General features: G+C 59.0%; 1 protein-coding gene across 3 annotated transcripts in view; it reads right to left on the reverse strand.

The window, feature by feature from the left end:
* PIK3R3 (phosphoinositide-3-kinase regulatory subunit 3) overlaps nucleotides 1-18,434 on the reverse strand; it is a 295,637-nt gene that overhangs the window by 138,077 nt on the left and 139,126 nt on the right. For all 3 annotated transcript variants that reach the window (XR_012905836.2, XM_075935898.2, XM_075935896.2), the window contains 2 exons: nucleotides 12,212-12,413; nucleotides 10,126-10,211 (listed from right to left, as the gene is read on the reverse strand). Coding sequence is in view for 2 of the 3 variants with exons in the window: in XM_075935898.2 (XP_075792013.2) it covers nucleotides 10,126-10,211; nucleotides 12,212-12,413 (288 nt within the window). In the remaining variant the exon portion in view is untranslated. The remainder of the gene's footprint in view (nucleotides 1-10,125; nucleotides 10,212-12,211; nucleotides 12,414-18,434) is intronic.

Raw genomic sequence — 18,434 nt, forward strand, 5'->3', positions numbered from 1 at the left:
CTCCCACGCAGCCCCTCGCGCCTGGGGGCAGGCCCCACAGAGCTCCGCAGCAGCACCTCATTCGCGTGGAGTATTTCCCGGAGCCTCATGTCTCCTGCGTTTGGGGCTCCGAGTTTCACCTGGGAGTCGGGGCTTGTGGACTGGAGGGTCTCGGGGAGGTAGGGGGTGGATTCCGGCTCTTGGGACATCAGCTGTGAACCTGGAACCAGTTCACAGCCCTCCTGTTTGAGCCCTGCTGTTTCCCTCTTTGGGGCCCTCCTTTGCCGTGATGCCTGTAAAAAGGTGACAAGGGCCCGGCTGCCCGCTCTGAGCAAGAGAGTCTGCCTGTTCCCCTCCGGCCTCCGGCCGTACCCACCTCCCGTCTGACAGACAGTCGGCTCGGGGGTCTTTTCGGGCTGCGCTGGGACACGCCTCCATCCTGCACTCCGGGCCCGTGGCAGAGGCCCCCTGTTCTGGGGATGCAAGTGGGGTACTGGTGGGACCCCCATCGGGTGGGTAATTTTGCACCAGCCGGATCCAGTCCAGCGGGGCCCTGCCGCAGCCAGGAACCTGCTCGTCCCCTGCTGCTTTCCCTCCCCCGCGTCTCCGTCGGAGAGCTTCGCCGGCTCACGCCAGAAGCGCCGGGCTGCAGCGTGCGGCTGGCCTGCCGACGGAGACGCTGTAAACGCTGGGGGCGAAGGGCTCGCGGAAAGACGATCGAGCCAAGGGGAGTAAATGAGAGTGGCTATAAATAGCGCCAGGAGGGATGATGTCACCCGCATTTCCATAGGCTGGCGTCGGAAGCAGCTCCTCTCCTGCGCCTGCCCGAGGTGGGGAAACAGACGGATGGGCCCGTTCCGTCCCCGTTCTCACCTCCCCCGCGGCCGTGGCCGGAGGGCCCTGGACCATCGCACGTGGCGGGATGCTGGGGGCTGGGGAATCGGGGCCCTGTGGGGCCAGGCGCTCTACAAACCTGCGGGCAGCTAGGGCCGTGCCCCGATGCCCTGGCAAGAGAGTTAAAACCCAGATGTAGAGACCAAGGGGGCAGGGCAGGGGGCTGGGGGTCTGACGGGATTGTGCACTGACAGATGCCCAGGCTGACTGAGAGCCAGCCCCTGAGGCAGGCCCCCCCTCGCCCCCCTCCCCCTTGGATAAAGGGACCCCAGCAACACCGCCTTTTCTGGATTCCCGCCCCATCCCCCTCCACTAGCGGGCCTGCGGTGTGCGGGCGTGGGGCTCTGGTGCCGTCCTGCGACCTGCCTCCGGGGGGGTGGGTTTTAGGCACGGAGATGAATGCCCACGCTGGCTCTGCCACGCCCGTTCCCCGCCAGCCACGTGCACGCTCCTTATACCTGAGCGCAAGGAGCCTGCTGCTACCGTCTCCGGCGCCCGACGCTGAGCTGGTACGTGGCCGATTTCCGCCGGCTGAGTCGGGCGCGTCAGCGGGGAGCTCGCCGCCCGCCGGCTCTCTCTCTCCAGCTGGCACGGAACCGAGCGGCGAGACGTTCACGCCGGAAAGCGTTTCTTCCCGAAAGACAAAGGGCCACGACCGGGCCAGGTTTCCTGCCTCTCCCTCTTGCGAGCCGGGTGCGTGGCCGAGCCGCACGCCCAGTCCCGCGCCAAGAGGAAAGACAAGTAGCGTGACGAGCCGTCCGCGAGTGCGGCCGCTGGCGGAGCGGCCCTGGCGAGGGGGGGCGTTCAGGACGTTTGTGAACTCGGCGCTGCCGGGAAGAACTTGCTCGTTTCCCCACTGGCGCCGAGGAGGGAGGGTGGTAAAGACACCCCGCTGCGAATGTCACCCGCCTGCCACGGCGTCTGATGGGCGCGCATCCATCTCCCCACCCCCGTCCCGTGTGTTATCCGAGCGCATTTCTAGCAGGGATGAGAGAAGCCCTGCAGAGCGGAGACCTATTAACCCGGGAGCCGGTTCCCCAAGGGCAGCGGGATGGCGAGACAGGAGTGAGCCGCCCCGATGAGGCCTCCCCGCCCTGACCTTGGAGGCATGTGAACGCGCCCCGTCTTCGTGACCCATTCATGCCTCGGCCTCGCTGCAAAGGAAGGAGCCGACGGGGGGGTAGTTTTCACGAGGTGGGCACTCAGCCACTCAGCACTGGACTGGGGCCACCAGCAAGCCAGCCGCTGGCTCACAAGCTGGGCTGGGGATGAACTGCTGACCCGCGTCCCTACAGCCGGTGCCAGCCCTCTGGGCCAGCCTCGTGCCGTCACGAGACGGCTTTCAAACGGAGCCGGGCAGCCGCTGAGCAAAGAAAAGGAACCTGGGGGAACGGCGTGACCTCAGGCGAAGGCAAGCCCCACGGATCCACGGCAAAGGAGAGTCCCGCACCTCGACTACCGAGTGGTGCGCCCCCTTGGGAGCCCCTCGCTCAGAGCACAGAAGAAACCCTCCCGTTTTGGCGTCACCTTCCTGCTGTGAGGCATGAGCCTGCTTTTCGAAGCCTGAGAACACGCTGAGGAGAGGCGAACAAGACGGGGAACTTTCAGTTTGGAAAAGGGACAGGAGAGAGGTCCACAAAACCATGGCCGGCGTGGTGAAAGTAAATAAGAAGTTAAGTACATGCTCTCATAACACAAGATCTAGGGGGCCACCGAATGAAATGAATCGGTAGCGGGTTTAAAACAAACAAAACTCGGTCACACAATGCACCGTCAACCTGTGGAACTCCTTGCTACAGGACGTTGTGAAGACCAGGACATAAATAGGGTTCAGAAAAGAGCCAGATACATTCATGGAGGTTAGGTCCATCCGTGGCTTCTACCTAGGATGGGTAAAGATGGTGTCCTTGGCCTCTGTCAGGGGCTGGGAATGGGTGACAGGAGGGATCACTGGATGATTCCCAGTTCTGTTCTCTCCCTCTGGAGCACCTGGCACTGGCCACTGTCGGCAGACAGGACACTGGATGGACCTTCACTCTGACCCAGGTTGCCTGTTCTTATGTGCTCAGACCCCCCGATCCTAACTGATATTCCTCTGCTTCAGAGACAGAAGGTGGGTGAGGTCACAGCTTTTATTGGAGTTGGTGGAAGAGAACCTCACCCCCCTGGTCGAGCATCCTGGGACCGACCCAGCTGGGACAACCCCGCAATCCCATTGCTCCAGCGGCTCTCGCCTGGCGGCACGTCTACAGGCGACATGTTAGCGGTGCTCGCTGACACACGTCATCTCGCCCGGGGCGGGGGGGGGGGATTCTAGTTGGGGCGCGACACAAGACTCACCCAGGACGCGTTATGAACATGGCCCCGAATTCCAGGGTAGCGACGCCCCCCGGGGAAAGAACATTCCACCTCCCAGGGACTGTTTGCGGATGTCGCGGCCGTGCCCTAGGGTGCCACGAAAGAGGCGAATTAGTGCAAGCGGAGTGGGAGGGGCATTTCAGGGGTTGTCTTTTGGGCAGGGGCATCCCTAATTGCGGGGTTCGTTAGCGGGCCCGTATCCGTGTGCAAATGGCCGTGCGTGGCGCGGCTTTAGGGACTATTCGCTGTGGGAGGGAAGATGCCCATTCTGTGGTTTTTTTATGTCCCTGTGCGGAATGACTTTTGTTAGGTGCACCACTGTGGAGGGAGTGTCACATACCGAAAGCCATTCTGCACACGGACAGTGTGCGGTGGGGCTGGGGCCGTGGGGCTGGGGTGCGGGAGGGGGCTCAGGGATGGATCACGGGCTTCGCTTGTGGGGCTCTGGCTCTGGCTGGAAGCATGAGCTCTGGGGTGGGGCTGGGGGCGAGGGGGTCAGTGTGCCCCAGGGAGACTCCCCTCAGCCCTCTCTCACCGGAGCAGCTCGGGGCCAGGTGGGAGGCGCTGCTCCATGGCCGCTGCAGCTCCAGTGGGCACATCTGGGGGAGGGGCGCTTATCTCCAAGCTGGGGCAGGTCCGGGCTGGGCTGGGTGGGGGCCAGGGAAGGGGCGCCTGTCCCCCGGCTGCAGCAGCCCTGAGACAGCTCCAGGTTGGGCACAATAGCTGGGGGAGAGGTGCCCCCTCCCCTGGCCACATCATGGAGCTGCCACGGCCGGGGGAGAGCTGTGTGTGGCCGCCCTGGGCCCCTGCGTGGGGCTTGTTAGGCAGCTGCGAGGGACCCTGGTGCCAATGCCGGGGGGGTTCTTAACTCTTCCTCCCGCCCATCTGTCTCTTCCCTGATGGGACCCTCGGAGCCACAGTGCCCCATGGGGAGGGTCTGGCCCCGCCTGTTCGAGGCTCATCCAGACACCCCACAGGCCTTGCCCTTGACCAGCCACGTCAAGGTGCAAACCCAAAGCTGGTCAGCACGTTCCCCGCACAGCCGGGTTCTGACAGGAATTCGGGGTCTCCGGGGGAAAGGGCGGGTTTCGGGAGCCGCGTCGGTTCCTCCCACGCCCCCACCCCGGCCGGTGTCAGCCCCAAACAGGAATATGGGAGCGGTCGCGCAGCCAGGAAGGCCAGGCTGTGAAGGAGGAGTGTGGTGCGCACACACGACCACACACCCCAGGCCCTATGGGACCAGGATCTTCCTTCAGAGAATCTGAAAATTTCCCCTGGAAAAATTAGGACAAAAACAACCCTTCCCCCCCATGCTTTTTCTGCCCCTATTTTCCCGTGGGCTGTGGTAACAACCCTGCCTGGGGCCCGGAAGGGCTTTCTGAAGGCCCCTTTGGGGGATTTTGGCAGTGAAGACCTAACCATTAACGACAGGTTGAACCTCTCTGATACGGAACTCTCTGGTCCGGCATCCGGACCACGGGTGTTGCAGGATCATAGAGCCCCGGCCGGAAGAGGAACCTGGAGCCCAGTGCCGGAGCTGGCGGTGGAGCCAGTCTGGGGACAAGGAGCCGGCAGCGTGGAGCCCAGTGGCTGAGGCCAGGGCCGAAAGCGGAGCCTGGTGAGGGGCACGGAGCCCACCTGGTGGCCAGGGTCAGGACCGGACCAGCAGCGCAGCCTGTCTGGGGATGGTTGCCGGGCTGGGAGCAGGAAGCAGGGTGGCCAGGCTGGGGGCGAGGCCAGGAGCCAGACCAGCCGGCAGGGGAGCCAGATGAGGGTCTGGAAGAGCCTGGAGTCCATCAGCAGAGGGGTCAGAACTGACCTTCCCTGGTCCGGCAAAATCCCTCGTTCAGGACCGAGTGGGTTCCCCGAATGCCGGACGAGGGAGGTCCGACCTGTACTGGACATTCCCTACCCTGCAGACAGAGCCAAGCTCCACTGACTTTCCACCAGCTTCCCAGCGGGCCCCCGGGAACCTCGAGGCCTGGACCCCCATGATGACCGAACACCTGGAAACGCCTCCCTCCCTGGTTGTTATTTCACCAGCTGCCTCCGGGGCCCCTACGTCACTTCTGCTCTTCGGGCCAGCTGCCTACGTCCGCGCAGCCCAAATCCCCGAAGCTCTTCCTCGGGGCCGGGAAATCTGGCTCGAAACGTCCCCCCTCCTTGGATGAAATCTCTCCGCAAAGGCTGCTGCCCGCTCGACCCGGGGCCTGCTTGCTCCTTTCTTCTGCGAGCCCCCAAACCACAGACGCTCCCGGGAGGTATATTTACGCTTGAGTCAGAATGAGGTCACACTTTATGGTTTCCTCAGTGTCCGCTAGTGACACCTCTTCCGACGCTGTTTGCACCCCGCCCGCCCTGCGATGGCAGGGTATTTATATCCGTTTTGCACCTCTAATTATAAGCTCCAACTCCACACACACAGAAAAGTGTGCACTGGGCGAGGAGGGGAGGATCCGTCCAGGCTGCTATGGACACTTAGCATCCAGCTAAGAATAACACGCGGAGCTTTATATAGCACCTTTCCTCCACGGCGCTCCAAGTGCTTTCCAAACATCGCATGACAGCCCGCAACCCCTCCTGGGATGACAGAGCGGGTACAACTTCCTGCTGGAGAGAAACAGGGAGCCAACAGGTCTCAAGTTGGGCAGGGAGAGAAGTCAGCTTGAATCTACAAGTCCTGTCTGCCCGGAGCCAGGCGCTTTCCCACCGCTGGAGAACACACCCAGGCTCCTGCCTCCTGCCTGGTCTCTGCTTTACCGGCGCCCACCATGTGCCCCCCTGTGTGGCAATCAAAGGGTGGGGAAATCAGCTGCCTGAGCCGCCCCCCAATGCTGTGGCTGGCCAAGGAAAGGCTGCGACTGATTCCTCCCCGTTCCCCCAGGAGGAGGCTGGGTGGTGGGGCTGGGCCTTGCTCCTGGGGGCAGAGGGTGGGAAATCAGCCCCAGCCTTCCCCCCACTGGCTGGAGCATGCTTACCTGGGGGACCGTAAGGGGGTGTGCTCACACCCTCACGGCTCACATTTACAACAAAATCACACCCTCCTGTGAAATTTCTGCACCCGGGAGGCAGCGAACGGGGGTTTCACCTCGTCTCTCCGGGACCCGCCTCGGCAAGGCGATCGAGCTGTTCCTTCCTCGCCTGGGGGCAAGCGGCCGGAAGAGACACGTACCGATCTCGAGAAACCGCCGGAAGAGGATTCCAGGGAGAGTCGTCAAGACGAGGAAGGGGCTGGCGGGGCTGACGGATGAGCAGTTATGAAAGGGGGCGGCGCGGTTGTATCGCCAGGTCTTCCAAAGAGGGAGGCCGAGGGGGATGCAAGGAGGGTGGCTGGAAGAAGTGGGATTACAGGAACGCTGCGGCTCAGGGGACTTCTGGCCCCGAGGGCGGGCGGAGCGGCCAGGAGACATCGCCCGGGGAAGCAGAGCCAGCTTTGGGGCGTGCCAGATGGGAGACTCCTCCAGGGAAGAATCACCGGCTTCCGTCTACGGGCACAGAACCAGCCTCTCAAACATGCGCCCCGCAATGCGCCAGCTCCGGGGCAGGGCTGCCTCTCCACCCAGCTGTTCCTCTCCCCGTCACCAGGCTTCCCAGCGGGCGGTATTTAGCACACCCCGCTCAGCTGGCGATGGGCAGGAAGCAGGAGGAGAGAGAGAGTGTGTGTGTGTGTGTGTGTGTGTGTCTGCAGACATGCTCCTGGGTTATCCGGCAAGGCTCGCCTGGGTCTCTGCCCGGTGGCTGGAGTTCCGGCTCCAGTTTGGAATGAATTTCCAGCTCTCCCGCTTGTTGCCCTTGTCACCGCAGTGCGATTAACGGCTGCTTTTGGGGTTTCTCCGTGGGGCCAGTGTGAGGGATTCAACCAAGCGCTGCTGACCCGTGCGCCGAGCCACGGGCCCGGGGCGACACCGGAGGGGTCCCGCGGAGATGCCCCAGGCCAGCAGCTCCACGGAGGGCGGCACTTTCCCGCACACCGGGGGAGGAAGGACTCCCAGGTCTCCGCAGAAAACGAAGGGGGCGGCTCCGGAAAGCGATTCCTGAGCCATCCAGCTGGCTGAGACAGAGCCGTTTCCAGGCACAGTCAAAGAGGTAGCCCCTGGAAGCCGCGCAGCCTCGTCAGACCCGTCAGTGCACAGATGGTTTGCATTAGCGCCAGCTAAGCAAGTGTCTGCGTCCCTTGCTCTTCCTACAGGCAGGGGTCAGGGCTATAAATTGGGGGCCTCCACCCTGCTGAGGGCAGAGCAGGTCCACAGTGCCCAGCATTTTCAGTCTAGCCACTTCGGATCCCGAGAGAGGGGCTCGTGACTCATGCGCCTCTCCCAGGTGGGAAGAGAGAGGTCCGGATCCCAGGCTCAGCCAGTCGCGGGCCTCTCCCCCGAGGCTGACAAGAAAGGGGCCGGTAGTGGCGGTGGTGGGACAGTCCACGTGCCCCCCTGCAAGGCGCACACCCACCGAAGGGAAGAGACGGATGCTGCCGATCAATTCCACACGGGCCACCGACAGCCAACGGAGGGCAACAAAGGAGGAGAGGCTGAGGGAGTTGGGTTTATTGAGTCTGCAGAAGAGAAGAGCGAGGGGGGATTTTGTAGCAGCCTTCAGCTTTCTGAAGGGGGTTCCAAGAGGCTGGCGAGAGGCTGTTCTCAGTGGGGGCCGGTGGCAGATCGAGGCGCAATGGGCTCAAGTTGCAGTGGGGAAGGTCTAGGTGGGATCTTAGGAAACACGGTTTCCCGAGGCGGGTGGGGAAGCGCTGGGCTGGGTTCCCTAGGGAGGGGGTGGAATCTCCATCCCTAAGGGTGTTTAAGACCCAGCTTGACCAAGCCCTGGCTGGGACGATTGAGCTGGAGTTTGTCCTGTTTTGGGCAGGGCAGGGGACTTGGACGTGATGGCTCCTGAGGTCATCTGCAGTTTTAAACTGGTGTCAATGGCCACGTGAAGTCTCCACACCATGGCTGGAGGACATCAGTGACTCAGCCAGTGGCTCGGGCTCTGGAGTGGGCGGGTGAGGTTCCACGATCTGTGACAGGCAGGAGGTCGGCCTAGAGGGTCCCATCTGGCCTTCATGCCCGTGAATTGTTCCGAGCCTCGCCAGTGCTCCTGGGGCGCGATTGGTCACCCAAACCACCAGGCACAGATTCTGCACTCTGATTGGATCAAACTTGAATAACCACCAACCCCAAGCCCAGAAGATAATGGAAGGCAGATCTCAAACATTTTCACAGTAGATCAAATTATAGATGATAATCTCGCGGAGAAGTTTTAGGCTCCAGGACTATTTTAGTAAGTCAGAGGCAACCTAAATTCCAGCGTGAATGTAACAACACAACTCACACAAACGCAACCAAACAAACTCTCCATGGTAATTCCTGAGGATCCATTCACCGGTCTCTTTTCTACCAATCAACCAGCTCTGCTCACAACCATGTGTCCCCCACATCCCTGGTCTCTACTCGGAGCTCATTGGCAAAGTGTTTTGCCTGCACTCATGAGTCTACCTAATGGAAAGAGACTGCGGCACTAATAGTCTCCAGGGTTGTAAGATTAAGTTTACTGGCAATATGTTATTCAACCTCTACATGATGCTGTGTGGTGTACAGAGCCCAACAGGTTTGGGGGGCTGGTTAACAAAGGAAACAGCGCTAGAACTCAAGCTGTGGGGAAGCTAGTTTGTATCTACAATTTTTGTAATCGTTTTCTCCATATATCCGACTCCTCATCAGCCCGTAATTTTCATGAGGATGGTTTTGATTCTCTAATGAACCTAGCCCAAGGCAAAACTGCCAGTTTACTCCACCGTTATTCATTTTTTAAAAATCTGTAATGTACAAACACATCACATTCTCTGAAGATGTTTCTGGGGCTGTCAGAATGAGCTACAGACGAAGCAACAACACTGACAAGAGGCGTCAGAGTAGACAGTTTCGTTCCATCCCACCAAAAGGCAAAACCTGCTCAGTTATGAGCTTTCAATACAAAAAGTCTACAGCAGGCCAGGTACTGAACTGAGCAGAAAAGTCAGCTGCACGGTGAGCAGATGGCACACTTTCAGGTGTAGCGCCGTACGTTTCATGGATTCCTCCATAAGATAAATACGAAGCGATGCTGGCACAGAATTTCTAGCGGGCTGTACGCGAGCACCTGCAAAACAAACCCTGCCGTGCCACTGAGACCTGCTTAACATTAAGGAGTGTCGGAAATTCACGTCCGGCTTTCTAAAGGGACAACGGGGACCCCAGCTCCCCCTTCGGAACTGGCTGCTCTCCCGAGAAGAGGACAAACGTTCGCAAAGTCGACTCTATTCCTCTAGCACCGCACCCCAGCAGGCTCTATCGGCTCAACTCCATCTCCAGCGCTCCCTGAGTTTCCTTTGGGGCAAGGGACAGCAAACCTGTCCCCTAAACAGCTCAGCGGTAAAGGCAGGTTGTACCGCGGTGGCCAGCGTCTTTGGGCCTTGCCTCAAGGTCGCCTCGCTCATCTCTGCACATCGGATCAGAAGAGTCCCCCTCCATCAACAGCCCAGAAAGTGACCCCACAGTCTGCTGGGAAACACAGTGGCATGCCAACAACTTCCCCCGCCCTCCTCCAGAGCAGGTACAAATACCCCAGCTGCCCGCGCCAGGCCCCGCCGTGCTGCCAGGGTTAAGGGGAAACTGGTTCAGTCCACTTTGGTCAATTCTAGGAAAGTCGCTCCTGAGCACGGGGCAGCCTTCGCCATCCGCGCCGGAGACAGGCAAGGACCAGAATGAATCTGCCCCGGGCTCCGACAGTCCTGCCTCCCCAAGAGCAACAAGGAGGAGGAAACCAGGCGCCGCGGATGGGCCCTTCGTTCCTCAGCGGCTTCCGCGAGCCACAGCCGCACTGCTATGCAACCCGGCCCCGCGCTTCCGGATAATTTCCTACCGGGTGCAGCTTGCGTCTCGGCCACGCCTCCGGCCACGATGAGCGCCTCAAGGATCTTCGCGTGGTGCTCCGGGGTCCCCTCCATGCTGGGCAGAGAAGGGGGAGGAAGGTGAGGACAGAGCAGAGACGGGGCAGGCAGAGCCTAGTGGTTATGACTATGGTATGGGTAGGGCTTGGGGCTCACCCGAAGACCTGACAGGAGAGTGACACCCCCAGGAGATACAATGGTCTCCGGAGCGGGGAATGGGCTGGAAACTCTCTTCCTGAGGGAACGGAGGGGTGAAGCTGAAGCCACCAAACTTCCCAACCTCTTGTTCCTGGCAGGGGAGAGGGGCTGTGAATAAACCCAGGGCTGCTGCATGTGGGTAGCCACAGTTAACACCTCGCGGCTCTGCCCCGTTCCGGACCCACAGGGTCAGCGGAATCATGCCGGACCATGGGTGTCGCCGGAGTAGAGAGGTTCAACCTGTATCGTGACGCACCAATGGGGGAAGGAAGGAGAAACACCCTGGGCGGGTACATCCTGTCGATCTGCCACCCACCGCGGGCACCATTGCGAGGGGCTCTGCACTAGGGATGTTAAATCTCGGTTCACTGAATAGTCGTTTCACTTCGTGAATTCTTATCGGTTACTCGACTTATTTGATAGTCCCCAGGGTGGGGCCGGTAGCCAGTGCACTCCCGCTCCACTCCCGAGGAGCCCCCTGCTACTCCACGTTGCTGCCTCTGAAACCGAGGCAGCAGTGTGGGGTGGCAGTAGCCCCTGTGCAGGAGGAGGTGGTGTGCTGAGCTCCCAGACCCGGCGTGAGCCACAACTCTCCCAGGCTGCCTGCTCGCCTGGCTCCTAATACACTTTAAATCGGTGTGCTGCGGAGAACAACAGAATTCAAAATGGCCGCCTTAAAGCGGCAGGCAACCTTTTTTTCCTCAGTAACTTTCCCCCGACCCTTTTTTTTTCTCAATAATTTCCCAACCCTTCCCCTCCCCAGACCGTTTTTGTGTGTGTGTGTGTGTGCTGCTCAACAAAAAACGCTTGGTGTTCCTCATAAAAAAAATTATTTTTTGGTGTTCCTTGGTCTTAAAACGTTTAAGAAACACTGCTTTAAATGCAGAGCCGCAGCGGGGGTAGGTCCTGGGTCCGGTGCCAGCCAGGAGTGAACTGGGCTGCTGGCCAGCCTGCTCAAAAATTTACTGGCGGAAGGGGGGGAATGCGTGTCCTCTACAGCATTAACCGATAAGCTTTTGTTTATCGGTTAATCGGGTCCACTATGACATCCCTAATCTAAACCGCACCCGTGGCTTAGCAGCTTGTCCTCCACTACACGACTAAGTACGCGCACACCTTGAGGGAACCCAGTACCCGTCGGGGCCTGACAAAACAGCACGACCCCCTCGGCGCCGGGTTGCCTCTGATGACCCTCTCCTGCCCATGGAGTTGGCTCCGCAGCTGCCTGCCGGACTCCGCACCTGCCCCACTTCCGCCGGCTACTGCGGCTGTACCTCCTGCTCACAGACCCTCTTGCTGCACAAGACACACAATTGGAGCAGCGGGGCGCAGCAGCACGGGGCGCCGCGGGGGACAGGCAGGTGCGCTGACTCAGGTTTGGCAGGGCCGGGTTGGAGTCAGGTCAGAAAACAACTCAACCTTGCTAGGCGGGGCTTGGGACTGGGTTGGAGCAGAACTCTACCGTGTGTGTGTGTGTGTGTGTGTGTGTGGGCGGGGGGATACATTCTCCACACAAAATGACTGAGGTCCTGGTTCAGACCCGCATCTCCACTCGGGAAGGGCCCCAGGCCCCAGCCCGTGCCACAAACCCACGTGTGGAGTGCCGTGACGTCGGAGCGGCTCGCCGTGGCTGGTTTTGCTTCGCCGCGGCGCGTTCTCAGCGCTCTCGAGAAACGCTGGGCCCTGGAGCTTTTATCGCGTGTTGGGGGTGGGGGGGCTCAGAAAGAAAATGGCGGAGACCCCCCTGCTGGACACACAGTCTGCCTGTCGGCACCGGAGGGGCCCACGCGTCAGCGGGTTCCCACAGCAGCTCCCTTCCCCCCGGTGCGGGGTGCTGTCCGCACGCTGCAGGCGGCTCACCTCGCTGCGGGCGGCCGGAAGAGCGCCTCGCCGAAGAGCTCCCCCAGCGCCCGGGGGCTGAGGTGGCTCTTGCTGCCGTTCTGACACACTTTGCAGAAATGCCGGGTGAGGGGCTGGAGGACGAGGCCGTGCTGCTGGGGCAGTGCCGGGGATTCCAGGAGGGTCTTCGCCCGCCGGCCGCACTCTTCCAGGCTCTGGGTTTCTGTGGCAGAGGAGAGAAGGGAAGGGAACTTTTAGTTGAGGGAAGCACATTTCAGCCCCGAGACCTGGGGGTGGGAGGAAGGGTTGCTGCTACCCAGGCCACTGAGGTGACATTTATGTCCCGTCTCTTCTCACCGACCGGCCTGGCTTCTCTCCCCAGCACAGGACGGGGTTTGGCAAACGCAGGGCTCGTCTATGTGGCCTTGTGGCTCGGACTACAGAGGCGTGAACAGCAACGTGCACCAAAAGGCTGCTCTGGCCACGTGAACGCAAACTCAGAGACACCTTGCTGGCGTTCACGAGGCCAGGGGATCACGTTCACGTGCCTTTCCGTGCGGGCCTGCAGTGGTCGCACGAGGGGATCACCGTGCAGCCCGCTGGTGCACAGTGCCGCTCACGGCCCCATCGCCCGCTCCGTGGCCCCTACTGAGCCCCAAGGTTGTCCTTACCCCTGCGTACAACATGGAGCTGTGTGGGGCACCTGAAAGTTTGGGGCACCGCTGGGTCCTAATGTCCACCCTCCTGCTGCTTCCTAGCCCTGTGGTTCTGCTTCCTCCGGAGAGGACCTAGTTAAAAAGCGAAGTAGCCGGCCAGAGCCGGAAAGAGCCAGTCAAGGGGGCATTTGCCCCCCCGGTCCATACTGTCCATTTCTGGACTGACCGCAGGAGTCGACAGGACCTGAGTTTACAGTTTGCTTTAAAAATATTTCAGCAGCGTGTTGCTGGAGATTATAAAATCACATCCCTAAAAAATCATCCCCTCCCCCCTCGGGCTACTGTGGGGCACTGGGGCACCAGTTAGTCAGACTGTGCACGGCCCCATAAATTCTAAGGACCCCCTGGGCCGGAGCCATGCCTCGAGGCTCAAGTGGTAGCTAGAGGTTGCGATGGGCCCTTTGCCCGGAGGAAGAAGCAGCTGCGCGCCCCAGCTGGGAGGCTGTGGATGTATCCGCCCTGGGAAACGGCCAGTTTTCACCCGCGCGCGAGTCCCCAGGCCTGGCCTTTGGCACAGCCCAACCTCTTCACAGCCCCAGGGACACACCCAGCTCCGCCTCTGGTCCCCACTGCGGCGTCACAGCCCAGCCCAGCCCCGGGAGCTCAGCCTGCACGGCGGGTTGCTAACCCTTCGGGGCGCACCAGTTCTGTTCCGCGCGGGGAACCGCTGTGTGGAGGCGGGATTTACCCCCGTGCCGATCCTGTACGGTTATTTCATGAGCTCACCCGGGCCAGGCTGGGCCCCGGGGGGTACGTCTACACGGCAGCGTTATTTCGGAGTAAGCGACATTATTTGGAAATAACGAAGAGTGTATCTACACAGCAAGCCGTTATTTCGAAATATTTTTGAGCTGGCAGATTTCTTACTCTGACTTCTGTAACTCTTGTTTCACGAGGAGTAAGGGAAGTCGAAGGGAGAGTGTTTTTCCTTCCACTTCCTGCTGGGTAGACAGCGCCAAAAGCTGAATTAATTTTGACTTCAGCTATGCAATTGACGTGGCCGAAACTGTGTAGCTTAATTCGACTTTTGCCCTGCAGCGTAGACGTGCCCAGGGTGGGCTGGCCTCGTTTTACAGGAAATCAACGGACACGACCCACAATGGCCGCCTAGGTGCCAAAGACTGGCGCACAAACCAATGGCCAATCCAAATACTGTCCGGATGAGGCTCTTGACATGGGCAGGTGTTTTGTGTTAAGGCAGGGAGACCCACCCTTTCCTATCACAGCATGGCCCAGAACTGGCCTTTGAAAGAAGCAACCAGGCCTTTTTAATCTGCCTCCTGGGCCCTGATTGGCTCCTGCCTGCTCCCCGCCCTTCTGGCCACTGGAGGACCAAGTCTTACTGGTTTCACAAGCAGCAGATCTTGGCGATCCCTAGAAGTCTAACCTTGCTGGCCTTCTCCGCTTCACAGGCTGGGTGCGCGAGCAATCACCGGTACTTCACCCCCACTTCTGTGTCCTGCAAACGTGCTCTCTCCCCCCTCCTCTCTGACTGGGTTTTTTTAGGCCCGAAATAGAGACTCTTGGTGCAGAGGCTGCCAAGAGTGTTCTTTAAGCCAAAGGGATGAGTTGAACACCATTTTAAGATCCCCGCGTGAATAATTATTTGCATCCCCCCCCGCTGTGGTCCCACGTTGGGGCTATGGCATGGATGTTCTTTCTGACGTTGGAATGACACTACCCCAGTGCCGGGAAGTTGTGCTTCAGGGCAAACACTGATTTCTGACACTCTTGTACGGGGTGGGCAATAATTTTTGTAGGGGGGGCCACTTCATCAATTTGGGTTGGCCTGGAAGGGGCGGGGTCTTAGGTGGAAGGGGTGGGGCTTAGGGCAGGAGGCGCAGTTCCCTCTAGGCACTAGGGGTATGTCTAGACTACATGCCTCTGTCGCCAGAGGCATGTAGATGAGGCTACCCGGCATAGAAAAATGAAGCGGCAATTTAAATAATCACCGCTTCATTTAAATTTAAATGGCTGCCGCGCTGAGCCGATCAGCTGTTTGTCGGCTCCGCGCGCTAGTCTGGACGCGCGGGGGTCGACATCAAAGGCATTTGTCGGCCTCCCAGGTATGCCCCCTGGGATGAAGTTTACCTGAGAGGTCGACAAATGCCTTTGATGTCGACCCCCGCATGTCCAGACTACAGGGCTGAGCCGACAAACAGCTGATCGGCTCAGCGCGGCAGCCATTTAAATTTAAATGAAGCAGTTATTATTTAAATGGCCGCTTCATTTTCCTATGTCGGGTAGCCTCACCTACATGCCTCTGGCAACAGAGGCATGTGGTCTGGACGTACCCTAGGTGCCCCTGGCGGGAGGGGGGCGAGGGAAAGGAGACTTCGCATGCTCCCCCGTGGAGATGTGAGGTCGTTTTCTCCGACTTTGCCAGAGGGGCGTGGCGCTCCGAGGGAACCACCAGCTGTTTTGAACAGCTGGCGGTTCCCTCTGGTGCCGCACACTCCTGGCGGGGGGTGGAGACGTCATGGGCTTCCCCGCCCCTGGGTCTCAACTGGCCTGGGGGTAGGAGCCGGATCAAACGGCTTGGTGGGCTGGATCCAGCCGACAGGAGGTATCTTTCCCACCCCTGCTCTAGTAAGTCCAGACCGGCACCATCTCAGCACAGTGAGTCTAAATTCCCCCCGCCCCCATCCCACATACGGCGGGAGTAACAGAGCTGATTCTGGCCACGTGCGAATACATTATATTCCCACCTGGGTGATCCCAAAGCATTTTACAAACTGGCGGAAACCCTTCAGCTGCCTCCGAAATGCAGCTGCTTCTAGGGCGGAACGCGGCAGAGTTTAACAGCCCACGGTGACTCCGCGGTTTAGGAGAGGAAAGGAAGAATTCCATGTTTAGCTGAAGCTGCAGGGGATTTAAGCAGGCTCAGTGGATTTTATTCAGGCCCTTAACTCTATCCGCAGACGGATGTGAGCGCTCTGGTTTATAAAAGTGACCTGGCATCTGTTGGGGGGAGGAGGGGGAAGGGGAATCATTTTTATGCCAGGAAGATCCGGGGGGGTAAAATATGTTCTTTTTCTGCCTGCATTAGATCGCCTGTTCTTGCCTGTGCTGAATCTCTCCGGATGACTGGCGCTAGGAGAATTATGTCATTGCCGGCTGTGCTACTGTGATTGTTTCAGACTTGAGGGGGTTTATATGGTTTCTATCAACACTCGAGCCCGTGGGAAAACGTTGACGTTTGGACCTAAAAAGGACACCCACACAGCACAAACCTGTCGGCACCTTTTTAGCAGCTCTGTAGCAGGCAGGAGAAAACTCAGTTCGCCAGGGAAAAAATTAAACTGTCATGAACATCATCTCAAAAAAATGCCATGTCCCTTTTCAAGCCCCTTCTGAAAAGGGGAACATTTCATTCTAATGTCTAATAAACTCTTTGGAGAAAGGATGTCTTTGTGAAAGTTCCAGACACCTTTTCCATTCGAAGCTCGGTTATCGCCTGTCTCTAAGGAGTCTTCCAGCAAAGCCAAGCAAAGTCTTCCTGCGCCCCCTTCCCTTCCTGCTCCTCCTCGCAGGGCACCAGATCCCTCCTGCGCCCCCTCCCCTTCCTGCTCCTCCCCGCAGGGCACCAGATCCCTCCTGCGTCCCCTCCCCTTCCTGCCCCTCTCTCCAGGGCACCAGATCCCTCCTGCACACCTGATCCTTCCTGCCCCCCAGGTCCCTCCATCCCTCTCCCCAGTCCCCATCATTGCCTGCCCACCTGAAGGCTGGGCCCACCCATGTTTCCTGTCCTCGCTACACCACGGTGTCCCCACTATGAGCCCCACAGCGGCCCCGAGCCGTAGCTACGCCCTGGTAGTGCACTGTAGACACGTCCCACGCAACAGAGGCCACGTAAGCCACCGCCCTTCCCAAGCAGCGGTAGCCACGCGGATGGAACCCCTTTTCCAGCGGGGCCGCACCAGGAACTGGGGTGGTTTAAACAGGGAGCTCTAGGGTGTGAATTTTTCACACCCCTGAGCACTGTCGATGTCTAGGAACTTTTAAGAGTCGACCAGGCACGCTCCCTGTGAGCCAGGCCTGCCACAAATACAACATCATCCCACCAGTCAGGAAAGCCACCGAAGGCTTGTCGCTCGGGACACCACAAACTAGGCTAGACAAAACTCTGGCAAATGTACTTCAGGGATCCACCTCGCCTGGTCCCTGCGGCTGGAACAGGCGGCGTCTCAGGGGTCTTCTCCATCCCTGACTCTACTGAGACAAATATTCCTTCGAGCAAAGGAGGGGTTTTTCCTTAAAGCCACGGATATCTGAAAATGGCACTAGGTTGGCTATGGGATAGATAGATAGACAGACAGACAGACAGACAGACAGACAGATAGATAGATAGAGTGTATGGGGATAGCTAGCTAGAGGGGTATATGGGAATAGATAGATAGATAGATAGATAGATAGATAGATAGATAGATAGATAGATAGATAGATAGATAGAGGGGTTGTATGGGGATAGATAGATAGATAGATAGATAGATAGATAGATAGATAGATAGATAGGGTGTATGGGGATAGCTAGCTAGAGGGGTTGTATGGGGATGGATAGATAGATAGATAGATAGATAGATAGATAGATAGATAGATAGATAGAGGGGTTGTATGGGGATAGATAGATAGATAGATAGATAGATAGATAGATAGATAGATAGATAGATAGATGGGGTGTATGGGGATAGATAGATAGATAGATAGATGGGGTGTATGGGGATAGATAGATAGACAGACAGACAGACAGACAGACAGACGGGCAGAGGGGGATAGCTAGCTAGCTGGATGGACAGACAGACGGGCAGAGGGGGATAGCTAGCTAGCTGGATGGACAGACAGACAGACAGACGGGCAGAGGGGGATAGCTAGCTAGCTGGATGGACAGACAGACAGACAGACAGACGGGCAGAGGGGGTATAGCTAGCTAGCTGGATGGACAGACAGACAGACAGACGGGCAGAGGGGGATAGCTAGCTAGCTGGATGGACAGACAGACAGACAGACAGCTGGCTGCCGGGTAGCTCTCTGGACCCCCTTTCCAGGACACAGCATCGGCATTTGCAGCTCCTCTTTGTCAGGTGAACCCAGACGCACCGACAAGGCGGGCGCCTCTTAGCCGCTGGTATCACTAATCAGCGCCACTAATAATTAGCGCATGGGCCTTGGCGGCAGGCGGGCAGCAGGATAACGAGGCTGCTGGGACCAGAGAGGGCAGGGCTCTGACGAGCTAACAAAGCTGCTGGGAGAGCGGCTTTGACGGGGGAGGAGGGGCCGCTAATGAGCCCGCTGGGAGAAGTGGGGGGGGGGGCGCTGGAGGAACGAGGGGAACAATTAAACCAGGCGAAGCAGGAGACAATTAAAGCGAGAAAGGAGGAGCGGGAGGGAGACAACAGAGAAAAGCCGGTGGGGGCGGAGGGGAAAACTCCACTTTCGGCTCTGGGGAGGCGCGCGGGGAAACCGGGGCGTCACCGCTGGGTTTCTTGTCCAGGGCGTCCCAACAGAGCTAGACATCCCCGTAGCCAGCC

The sequence above is a fragment of the Pelodiscus sinensis genome, chromosome 9, assembly GCF_052426305.1.
Source record: "Pelodiscus sinensis isolate ZL-2025 chromosome 9, ASM5242630v1, whole genome shotgun sequence".
Classification (NCBI taxonomy): domain Eukaryota; kingdom Metazoa; phylum Chordata; order Testudines; family Trionychidae; genus Pelodiscus; species Pelodiscus sinensis.